Source organism: Monopterus albus, unplaced genomic scaffold (assembly GCF_001952655.1).
Source record: "Monopterus albus unplaced genomic scaffold, M_albus_1.0 scaffold136.1, whole genome shotgun sequence".
Classification (NCBI taxonomy): Eukaryota; Metazoa; Chordata; class Actinopteri; order Synbranchiformes; family Synbranchidae; genus Monopterus; species Monopterus albus.
The window spans coordinates 1,061,937-1,073,550 of NW_018128016.1; the positions used below are offsets into that span (position 1 = coordinate 1,061,937).

General features: G+C 42.7%; 2 protein-coding genes across 2 annotated transcripts in view; one reads left to right on the plus strand and one right to left on the minus strand.

Annotated features, from left to right (window-relative positions):
* The window catches only part of metap2a (methionyl aminopeptidase 2a), a 7,782-nt gene extending 3,769 nt beyond the window's left edge, over positions 1–4,013 (plus strand). The window contains exons 5-11 of the mRNA XM_020613633.1: positions 418–579; positions 1,048–1,229; positions 1,940–2,034; positions 2,114–2,210; positions 2,495–2,598; positions 2,887–3,002; positions 3,436–4,013. Of these exons, the coding sequence (XP_020469289.1) occupies positions 418–579; positions 1,048–1,229; positions 1,940–2,034; positions 2,114–2,210; positions 2,495–2,598; positions 2,887–3,002; positions 3,436–3,688 (1,009 nt within the window). The 3' untranslated portion in view covers positions 3,689–4,013. The remainder of the gene's footprint in view (positions 1–417; positions 580–1,047; positions 1,230–1,939; positions 2,035–2,113; positions 2,211–2,494; positions 2,599–2,886; positions 3,003–3,435) is intronic.
* Positions 4,014–5,905: 1,892 nt separating this feature from the next.
* usp44 (ubiquitin specific peptidase 44) overlaps positions 5,906–11,614 on the minus strand; it is a 14,635-nt gene continuing 8,926 nt past the window's right edge. Inside the window, exons 3-7 of the mRNA XM_020613634.1 lie at positions 10,521–11,610; positions 8,890–9,088; positions 8,232–8,340; positions 7,223–7,455; positions 5,906–6,774 (exon numbers count right to left, since the gene is read on the minus strand). Coding sequence (XP_020469290.1) covers positions 6,650–6,774; positions 7,223–7,455; positions 8,232–8,340; positions 8,890–9,088; positions 10,521–11,610 — 1,756 coding nt within the window. The 3' untranslated portion in view covers positions 5,906–6,649. The remainder of the gene's footprint in view (positions 6,775–7,222; positions 7,456–8,231; positions 8,341–8,889; positions 9,089–10,520; positions 11,611–11,614) is intronic.

Genomic DNA, 11,614 nt, shown 5'->3' on the forward strand with positions numbered 1-11,614 from the left:
GTTTGAGGGAAAAGTTAATCTGTATTCTCATTCTGCAAGTGTTTATATTAGCATTAAAACTGCCTATAAGTCCGCTTTCTAATTGCAGGCATTGTGTGAATGGATTTCTCACACTTTGTCTAGATTTGAATTGGAGCAAGTCGTGTTCAGACACTTCCATTCATTATGAAGATTTATATCTACAGCTGTAAACCACCTGCTTCTGTGCAGATGATGTCATCAACCTGGATGCTGAGTCAGGAGTGTTGTTGCACTGTAAAACTCGTTAGTGGCGATGGCATTAACATATTTAGTTTCACTGCTGACTGTCCACAGTCGTCAACCTTGTTTAGCTCTAATGGCTGTGCCACAAACAAAGCAGCATTCCAACTATGAGTCCTGTAGCAAAAACTCATGCCGCTGTTGTTGTTCTCCCAGTCGCGGTGCATCATGTCGTATGACCAACGAGGAGAAGCGGGTGCTGGACAAAGCCAATGAGGAGGTGTGGAATGACTTCAGGCAGGCAGCTGAGGCCCACAGACAGGTCCGCCAACATGTCCGCAGCTTCCTCAAACCCGGACTGACCATGATCGAAATCTGGTAAGGATGCCTTTTATGACTCAGATTAGTCGCTGCCACTTCATCAGTACTGTTATCTACATATGTGTATAGACCACCCTCTTCACTCTGTGAGGTGGGAGACATGGGTGCACGCTGGTGTTAAGTTAGCTGTTGTAATTTAGACGACTCTTACCAACATTGTCAGCTACTGGAGCGGCAGCAGCCGTGGCAATTAAAGTATTTAAAAAAAACATTTATTCATTCAGTCTGTCGGGTTTAAACTTCTCTGTAGTTTCACAGTTACCAAGTGATTGTTGTCCATACATTCATAAGTAGATTTCAAACAGGAACTGCTAATTCAGCATACTTTTAATGATGCCAGTGTACAAAACTGTTGTGGGGAGCCCACAGTGTCAGGCTTGGAAAAATCCCTGGGCTAGGCTAAGTGGTTTTATTTCCACTTGATTCTTCTCATTATCTTTCTCTCTCATTCCTGCCTGTCCCCAGCGAGCGGTTGGAGGACTGCTCTCGTAAGCTCATAAAGGAGAACGGGCTGAACGCCGGCCTGGCCTTCCCCACCGGCTGCTCCCTGAACCATTGTGCTGCCCACTACACTCCGAATGCTGGAGACACGACCGTCCTGCAGTATGATGATGTCTGCAAGATTGACTTTGGCACGCACATCAACGGTACTAGGAGAATTTTGTGCCGATGTTGAAAAGTGATGTGTTCCAGGTTCCAGTTAATGTACAAAACTTCTCATCTCTTATTGGGCTCTACCAGAGTTTTTATGAATTTTATCTTGACTACAAATCATTCATGATTTAGAACACTGCTGATAGTTTTGAGCGCATGATGTTTCAAACCTTTGTGTATGGTTTTTGGCCTTGCGTTGACAACAGTGGATTTTAATTTGTCTTTGATAAGTAGTCCAGTTAGCAGCCCTATGGAGCTTCCCACAGGTAGATGATCCAAAACTCGGAACCATGAATATCATCAAAGATCCAAGTGCAGCGTCATCTAAGAGTAATATAAACTTAATGAAATTAAACACAGACTCTATGGTGGTGTTGAAAACACAACTCAGTTAAGTTCCAAGACATTTGTGGCTGATTTTCCTACTGTATGCAAGTTAGTCAGTGTCTGACATTTATTAACAAGAGACGCATCTAGAACAACCCAATTTCCAAAATGGTTAATTGCGTTCACTACCACAGAATACAGTTTAATGCCCGTTTCATGGTCATACGACTCTTAAAATGAGGCTAAATCGAGCCAGTTTTTCTATCCGCTTTGCTACAGCTGGTGACTTCACCAGAGGCAAAGTAGTTTCAACACAGCCTCAGAAAACTGAACCACACTGAGGGACACTACTCTCTGTTTGTGTGTCTGCTTGCAGGGCGAATCATTGACTGTGCCTTCACTGTCACATTTAGCCCAAAGTATGACAAGCTGCTGGAGGCTGTGAGGGACGCCACCAATACTGGAATAAAGGTAGGACTGGGACACACACAGATGTAACCCAGCTCCCTCATTTGCTCTGTGCTGAGCCTGTTGCTGATGTTTGTTGCAGAATGCAGGTATTGATGTGCGTCTGTGTGATGTCGGAGAGGCCATTCAAGAGGTGATGGAGTCCTATGAGGTGGAGCTAGATGGCAAAACTTACCAAGGTACATTGTCACCTGAACACGCTACATGCAGCTGTGACACATGCATTTTTGTAGAAGGCTGTAATTCTTATTATAGACAATATATCATGCCGAAAGTTTTCTATAGATATACAGGTTATCTACCTTTTTGAAGTGTCAGAAACCTCATTTTCCACAAGTATAAGCTATTGAAAATGTTGATAAAGTTTAATGAAAATCACAATGTTCCTCATCACAATTCTCCATTTGAAAATTGACCTTTTTATAAAATGTTCTGTCTGTCAAATTTGTATGTTCCTCCTCAGTGAAGCCGATCCGAAACTTGAACGGTCATTCAATCGGTCAGTACAGAATACATGCTGGAAAGACTGTGCCCATTGTTAAAGGAGGAGAAGCAACGAAAATGGAGGCGAGTGCATTAAGACTGTTGTGAACTGTTCATCTATTGCAGTTATTTATAACTATGGGGCAAAAAAGGTTCAGCTTTCTTAGTGTGTTTATATGGCACAAGCACATAAGACAAAATAATCATTTCACGATAAGGTCACAGGTTGCATTTAAAGTTAGTATTTGGAATATTATGTCTGGGTTTCTTGTACATGTAAGAACCCTGTAGCTGTCAGACAATAAAAAAAATTTACAGGCCAAAGAAACTCTTGATTTTGCACTCAACCTGTTGTGTCTTTTCACCGTGCAGGAGGGAGAAGTTTATGCCATCGAGACCTTCGGCAGCACAGGCAAAGGTGTGGTCCATGATGACATGGAGTGCTCTCATTACATGAAAAACTTTGACGTTGGCCACGTGCCCATCAGGTAGGAGCTTATCTGACTTCATAATGCAGCTGTGCACACACAAAACACACACCTGGTATTTTACCTAGATTGTTTATCTATGCTTTGTTCAGTCTGATACAACCCCTGAAGATGAATATCCATTACCTTTGCAGACCTTACTGACATATCTTGAACTCTGTGCTGCAAAGCCAGGTCTTCATTGTGAATAGTAGATGTCACAGTTCCAGCTTCTTGAATCTGTGTGTGTGAACTGTGTTGATTTACTAGCATGTTGTCATTTTCTGTGCACTACATGTTGAGCAGTGTGTTGTTCAGTCTAGCAGCTACCTGGCGGCTTGTCAGATTTTGTTTGGCCATATTGTCCTAGTTGCAGTGTACCTGAGCACTATGAATATTTAAACTGGGAGGACTGGGAGATGCTCTGAAATCACTGGCTCTTCCTCTTCTCTAGGCTGCCCAGAGCAAAGCACCTGCTGAATGTGATCAATGAGAACTTTGGCACGCTGGCGTTCTGCCGGCGTTGGCTGGACCGCCTGGGCGAGAGCAAGTACCTGATGGCCCTGAAAAACCTGTGTGACCTGGGCATCGTGGACCCCTACCCTCCCCTCTGCGACACCAAAGGCTGCTACACGGCTCAGTTCGAACACACCATACTGCTCAGGCCCACCTGCAAGGAGGTGGTGAGCCGGGGAGACGACTACTGACGTCCCCACCCTTCAAGACCACCACCACCAGACCCCCCTCACCACCACACAGCAACTCCTCCTTCAGAAAAACAGCAAAAAAGAGCTTCCAGGACAGGAAGTGGTTGTCTCAGTGCAGCAGTAAAGGATGACATATGCTACTGTAATCTCCCTAAAATGCAAAACTCACGGCTTGCAGGAGGGCTGACTGGCTTTGTTTTCTATCATCAACCACAGCTAAAGAAACTGTAAACAAGTCAACATGTTTCTGTTGGAGGAAGCATTGTCATTTCCTTCAGTGTCCTGTGAACTTCATTTCACAAAACATAAAGCGGTAACTGTTAAACAGTTAAATGTGTTTAATTAAGATGCAGCTGAATTTAGTGCACCTCCAGTATTCAAACAGTTGGTGAGCATGGGAAACCCCTCTATCCTCCCTGCCCCTTTCATTTTCATTTTCTGTGGCTCCGCTCTGAGCCTCCAGTACGTTAGTGCTGCGTTAAATCAAGCACACAAGCTATTGATGGCCTTTTAAGAAGCGTTCAGGCCAATGCATGGCCAGAAGTCTCAGCAGACTATTCCTAACATTTAAAGCTCTGGTGTTGTAGTAATAAACACCATCTTCATACAGACACTGTGCATCTGCACCTGTATGTCTGGCTTCTGTCGCTACCAGAAGGAGCTCTGCCTCCAGTCTTCGTTTCTTTGGTATTTAACAAAATATCTTAGAAAATGGCTCCTGCCACTGTATGGTCCCAGGTAAATGCTTCATTTTGAACTCCCTTAAAATGTTTTATAAAAAAAAAAAAAAAAAAATTAAAAAAATTTCATTATGGGGTGTCCTGATGTTTTAGATCACGTACAGAAATAAATGTCTTAATCTGACATTTTAACATCCCTAAAGCTGGTAGCTTCACTAGTAGTATTGGTAGCCTTCAACTTAACACATCATCTAATAAATGTAGAAGTCCTGTGTTCAGAATTTTCTTTTAAGTATTATAAGGATGTATAGAAGTTATTCATGCAGAATTGGCCTTTTTCAAATTTTTAATTACTGGATTAAAATCAGTAATGCACTGCAGTATAAGAACCTCTTTAATGTTATAGCTAGTAAAGGTGAAATGGTAGTTATGTGGCCAAATAAGCGTACTTTAAATTCCACCACTGGAGTTAGACTGCATGATTTTTCTTGGTATAGATTTATAGATTTTTTTTTTTTTTTTATATATTCAGTTAATACAAAATTTCAGCTAGCAGCCATAGCAACATATCTTAGCCTAGCTTTGCTGGGCTTAGCCTGGAAACGGCTAGCTTCACTATTCAACTACAAAATGAAGGGTTTTACATTTCAGTTTCAGTACATTAAAACAGATGTTAATTTATGCACTATAAATCTAACTACTGAGAAAACCTAGTTTATTCAAACAGTTAACTGCTGCCTCACAAAATGAAGATTAGCCCTGTTTAATTTACACACTGGACTTTCTCTAATTGGAGCCCTGTTCAGTACAATTTATGATTTTGGGTTATACAAATATAAGTATCCATCTTTGTGTATAAGGAGAAAATGCAAGACATTGGCATCTTTTATAGAAAAATGAAAAAATACTCATTTATTGAGGTAATTTTTTTTCTAGAAAAAAAAATGAGGTAACACTTTGCATAGTATAACTTCCATAAACTCTCACACACCCATGGAGTAGTAACCAAAATGCCAACATATCACATCTGACAATGAAGGAACAACATGAAGTGTGCTTTCAATTCCCTTCTGACGGTTAAGACAAGGGAATATTACTGAGGTGGAGATTTTCTTTTACTGTACAATTATCTCTAGTATGGAGATAAACACCCAAGCCTGTACACACTACAGAAATCCTCTTCAAACCTGGGTATTTTACTGAACAGACGGCAAATACAAGACAGCATTTAAACACACCTACTTACTGGTGAACAGTGAAATTGAAACTGCTGGTTTTAAACATACAGTATAAAATGTTTTTAAAGTCTGGCCTCTTTTCTAAAACTTGTATAAAATACATTCATAATCTAAATGCTGGTCTGCGTGGGACTGCAGCGATGCAGATTACACTTGTAAAAATAGATGAGCTTTTTCAGCAAAAGGGCACTTCATTATCTGTGTCGTCAGGGATGATTCACACTCTGAAGACAATTACATTCGGGGGTAGAGAGGTGGCAACACTTAGCCAAACATTATCTCATCAGAAACCTCTTTTCTATATCAGTCATAAAAGGAAAAAAATGAACCCTTTTGGAAATGCTCAGAGGTTTCCCCAAGGCTTTGGTTTGAGGTCTGCCATTTTTCCCAACAGACCCAGGAGTGAAAAACTTTCTCCTCTGCTTGTGTACAGATCTATAACTATGAACCAACACTGAGTAAAAACAAAAGTTACCGGCCTTTTCTGTAGTAATTAGTGCATGTCTGGCAGGAAAATGGTTGAATACAACCAAATCTAGAACACAGTGGCCATTTTTAGTGAGTGAACAACATTTTACAACCCTACATCCAGTTCTGTGTTCACTATCTAAAGTGACTGAGAAACATTTCAGCTGATTTAAACAAACAAACAGCAACAAGCCACATAGGCAGACCTGTGAAAACACCTGCAGAGTGCACTGCAGTCATGCCCGGCCACAGTTTGTTGGCTGCTACTAAGACATCTTGGCTAATACTTTCTTCTTTATAATAAAAAAATACAACTGTACACAAATCACAAACCACCATTTGTTTGTAAAAATACCTACATATAAACACCATATACAAGAGGTTCATAAAGCAGAACCAAGTTTTTAAAGAAGTCCTTCCTCTCTTCTTTTTCTTAGAAAAATTGTTCAAAAAGACATCCTCCAAGGATACAAATGCCCAAAGACAGAGAGAATAAGCAATAGGTGGGGCTGTGCCGATATCTTGTCGCTGAGTGGTCAGGCTGCTGCGGGGGTAGGAGTAGGGGAATTGTGGTCCTATTGTGGCCGAGCTTTGTCCTGAGTTGCTTGCTGTGTGTAGAAAAGGATGTAGGCCTGAGCTCGGCAGACCTCCTCCGCCGAACACACATTCAGCTTAGAGTCATTACAGTGAACCCAGAAGCCTGTGGGAGAAGCCAGAGAGAACGGATGTAATATGAAGACAGCTGGAGGACAAAGAAGCAATGACAAATCACTCTGAATGAAGGGGAATCTGTTGTGCCACTTTAGTTTGAGAGTCAGCTACTAAAACACTCTGGAGTCCAGATGACAAACCATGAGCAAACACAAATGTCACTGGAATCTGGTTGCTTCTATCAATAAAGTGTCTTTTCAAAACAGTCCCTGCTTGCAAATGTGGTGCGACCTGTCCAGGGTGGACCCCCTAAACAGATAAAACCAGTGGCCACTGGAATCTGAAGATGTGTTTTTGGAAATTGTTGTCAAAGGGCTTCTGCTTAACAGGCTAAAACATAAAACCATCTAAAGTCAACTGTATGTAGTTAAGTGGGAACAAACGTACAGGCCTTCAAAACTTACTTCAGTTAGTTCTTGCTGTCCATTTTTACCCACCTCCTTCTGTGTTGTAGCAGTAGGCAGTGTAGTGGCCAGAGCCGAAGCCCTTCCCATGATGCATCACCACAGCAGAGAGTTCGTAGAGGAAGTGCTTTGGACGTGGTGAGCCTGGAGAGCTGGGGCTACTGGGACTGGAGCATGGCTCCCAGCAACAGTAGGGCTCCATGTTGATAAGCTGGTCGAAGCTGACATGGACGCCAATCTTCTCCCGGTGGTTCCGGCCAGACCACCTGAGGACCAATCACAAGACACGGAGAGAGAGTCAGCCAATGAGCTGTTAGTCTGCATCAAAACAGTCCTCCATAGACTGAACACAGCTGGGCCAGAGGAACAAAGTTATTACTAAACACAAAACATTTTTACAATAGTATATACAGACTATTGTACAAATCAATATGCTTGTACACACTGTAAACTTGGACTTAAAAAGTCTACGGTCTTGTCATTTAACTCTATTGTTTTTCTGATTTTAAAAACTAGGTTATAAAAAGATTTAGTCAGCTTGTCTTTGTGGTTTACCTTCAATCTTTCAACTTTAATTAAAACATGATAATCACGGTTATGAGTTTTCATAGTAGTACAATAAAAAAAAATACATCACACCTCTGATGCACTTCTAAACTGTATGGCAGTATAATGCATAAAAAACAAGTAGGATCTATTGTTTCTGAACTGATTTTATGGGAGCCTCTGAATAATAACATTTGGCCTGTCTGTATGCTGTGCTTGATAAAAGCTACTTGGCACTAATTGTTGGCAACAGACGGTTTGACTTCCTAATTTTCTGACTGTCACTCGAGGGAGAAGTTTTAAGGACACACATTTTGAATAAAACAAATATAATGGTAGGAGTCATCTCACATATGATTGAGTCTCCAAACCTTATGATTGTTTACAGTCTATTTGTTGACCCAGGTGGAGAATGGCCATGTATAAATGAAAAGAAGAAACTGTATTTAATTGAATAATCTAGGTAGACTGACCGACTGGTGCAATGTCATTATACCTGAAGCGCTTGAGGTGAAGCCGGAGGACCTGAGGCAGTTTGTGCACCATCAGCTGCTTCTGTGCTTTGGTCAGGATGACTGGTTTGGAGGAGGTCCGCCTTCTCGCAGCTGCCCACCAGAGAGGACAGTTAGAATGCAACACAACTTTACTCCATTGAGTGTCTGTGCTCTTCTGCATTTTAGTGACCAGTGGCAATGCAAGCTGCCTAGATCAGCAAAGACTCTTACTGTTGTACAACATGTGAAGGGTGCAGGCCTGACAAGCTGCAATCATAAAATAATATATCATAAGAAAGACACGTAAATATTACACAACATCTATTCCACTGCCTTCATCCAGATTATGACAGCTGTTTCCAGTCAGGTCCATTAGTTGCATGCCTTATTATCTTGTTTTTTGTTTTGATATCTACTATACACCAACAAAGAATAAAAAGAGGGTCTTATTATAATTTGAATTAGCAACTAGTAACTTGTTTGTCCATACATTCTTCCTAGGTGCTACACTTAAAGAAACCTGGCATTTCACCCCTTTATTCTCTATTCAATATGAACCATCTCTCCTTTGTAAAACCATGAATTAAGCAGAAAGGCCACACAAAAAGCTTTTCAAAATATATTTTCTCTCATTACAAATGGTGTGTGTGCTTAACTCACAGTTACACTGGTCACAGGAGTAGATGTTTCCCTCTAAAGCTTCAGTCTCTGTGAACTTGGCCAGCATTTCAGTCAAATGGCACGAAGCCTGTGCGGCCGACTCCCTGCTGTTACTGTGATACCGCTCGGGGAACTCCAGTGACAGATCCCAGAAAGGCTCCACAGTGTTGGAGCGATGGTCACACACCAAGCACGTTACCTGCATATGGAGGAGGAAAGTGAAGAGATGGGTAATGAGTAGAGTGGTACATTACACATATCATCTAATAATTGCCTACTGTACTTCTAACTGTCAAGGCTGTTTCCTATACCATTTCAAAACTATAATAAAAATACAAAGTAGTGATTTTCTCTATTTTTACATGCATTACAAACTTCAAGGAAAGTACTGACTCAGTACCATGGTGGACAGCCTCAGGGCCAAGATCCCCAAAACCCCTTACAGACAGACAGAAGTCCTCTATTGAGCATGAGCAGGTGTCACAGTTTGTGTACACCAACCTCTTGTCCCAAAGCTCTCTCCACACACACACACACACACACACACACACTACAACCTCTTCTGTCAGTTACTTGAAGAGATTTGTTTTAATTGATCCATGGTTTACATTTTCCCCTGTAGACTACAGTACAGTTGTCCATGCCTCTGCATCCAGAATCTCTCAAACTTTGTGCCTTTTTCATCTTTTTTGTCATTTCGGGCAAACGGAAAGAGATTTTTTTAACTCTTCTGTGAATTGCTTGAAGAGATGCTGAACCTTAGCAGAACATACAGCTGTATAGTTGTCCATGAGTCTGATTACTGTCTTAGTAAACCAGGTGTCACAACAATAAATGGTAAATGGACTGTACTTATATAGTACTTTTCTACCTTACTTGGACAAAACACTTTACAGATTCACTTATTCACTCACACACACACACACACACACACACACACAGATTGCAGCGGAGCTGTCATGCAAGGCGCTGGCCTGACCCCCCAGGAGCAACTTGTGGTTCACTGTCTTGCTCAAGGACACTTCGACACATGAACTGGGGAGAACAGGTTGATCTGCTCTACCTCCTGAGCCACAGCCGCCCCAATATAATCATTCTTATTTGAAATGAGTCACGTTACTTATTGAGAAAAAAAGAGGTGGTACTATTACGCCTTCAATTTGAGACCATGCTTCTAGAGCTGAGAAACAGGTGCAACAGATTAAGATAATTAACAGCATTTGTACTTGAATAATAGTCAGCAAGTAAACCCATGAAATATACTCAAAATGTAACACTCACATCAGTGTTGGAAGTTCAGCTTCCAAATCTTCTAAGATTGACTCAAACTGAAAGTGTAATAGTTGTCAGTGTCATGTCAGTGCTGCAAGATGAACGTCCACGTAAGAATTTCAAGTGAACCCCCATCAACACTAATTCAACCTGATTCATGTCCAGTTGAGCCACAGCTGCTGAAGTAATGCAACTAGTTTGTGGGCAGGTCTGAGTATGCGCTTGTGTAGCAGAGCCAATGATTCCACTTACTGTAATTTGCAACTTTGTTTCATCACAAGGTTAATTATTATTTTTGTGTTACACTGAGTCATACAGTGGTTGTTAAGTAAAGGTGATTACAGGTGTGTGTCTCATACCTGGCTGAGCAGCTGGCCATGAAAAATGGTGTTGACCACACTGAGCACCTGCTTGATGAGTCGCCTCTGTGTCTGTGGGACCCCTGCAGTGCTTGTGTGCTTGCCGGTGCTCTCCAGCTCGTGCTGCACCTTGTCCAGCAGCTCACAAAGGAACTCCTGAGCATCCTGCTGAGCATAGCCCCTGAATGCTGGGATCAGCTGCCACACCGAGTGGAGCATAGCAAAAGGTGATACCAACGCCCACTTACCAGACCACATAACCTGGAACAAAGTGTGCAGTTCGTGGCAGAGAGAGATGTGCTTTGAGCTGGGCTCTTTGGGTTGTATCAGCTCCATGCTGCGGGCCCGCGAGGCCCCACCACTTAGCCCTATCCCAGAGCCTGCACTGGTCTGGAGACCCCTCCTCTGGAACAGGGGGGACTGGGACGAGGCCTTCCCTGCTAGTTGGCCATGGACAGCAGAAGCCAGTAGCTCCAGTGCCTGGGTGAGGTCCAGGCGAAGAAAGCACTCCCTGAAGACATGCAGGTGGCTCAGCACCTGCAGAATGGAGTTCATATAACAGGTGTTGCCTAAATTCCTCAGGCCTGTCACTCCAGGAGTGACTGTGGGACGCCGTTTAAAGGGTGAGCCACCGTGTTTCATACTCTGCTTGTGTCGCACAGGGATCTGAGCAGTATGGGGGGTTACTGAGGGCGTTTTGGGCTTAGATTTTTTGGTAGAAGAACAACTCCGGGGTTTGGGAGTTTGTTGGACCTTTTTCGTCCCTCCAGGTTTGTTGGGGATAGAGGTGACAGGACTTTGAGTCCGTGGCCTGCGGATGAGAGTCAGGGGCACAGAGATTTTTGTTTTGTTGCGAGCCCTTCGAGATGGCCCCGCGTCTGCAGCTCTCTGGCTCTTCAGACGTAAGCGACGACTCTTCCTGAGAGGAGCATTCTCCAGTGCTTCCCTTAATTGCCTCTTCAGAGTCCGCCTCCTCTCCCTCGCCTCCCTTTTTTGCTCCTCCTCCTCTTCTCTCTTCCTCTCTTCTTCCTCCCTCTTCTTTCCACATTCAGTCAGTCCAAACCAGAAGCGAAACACACGCCCCAGCAATCCCA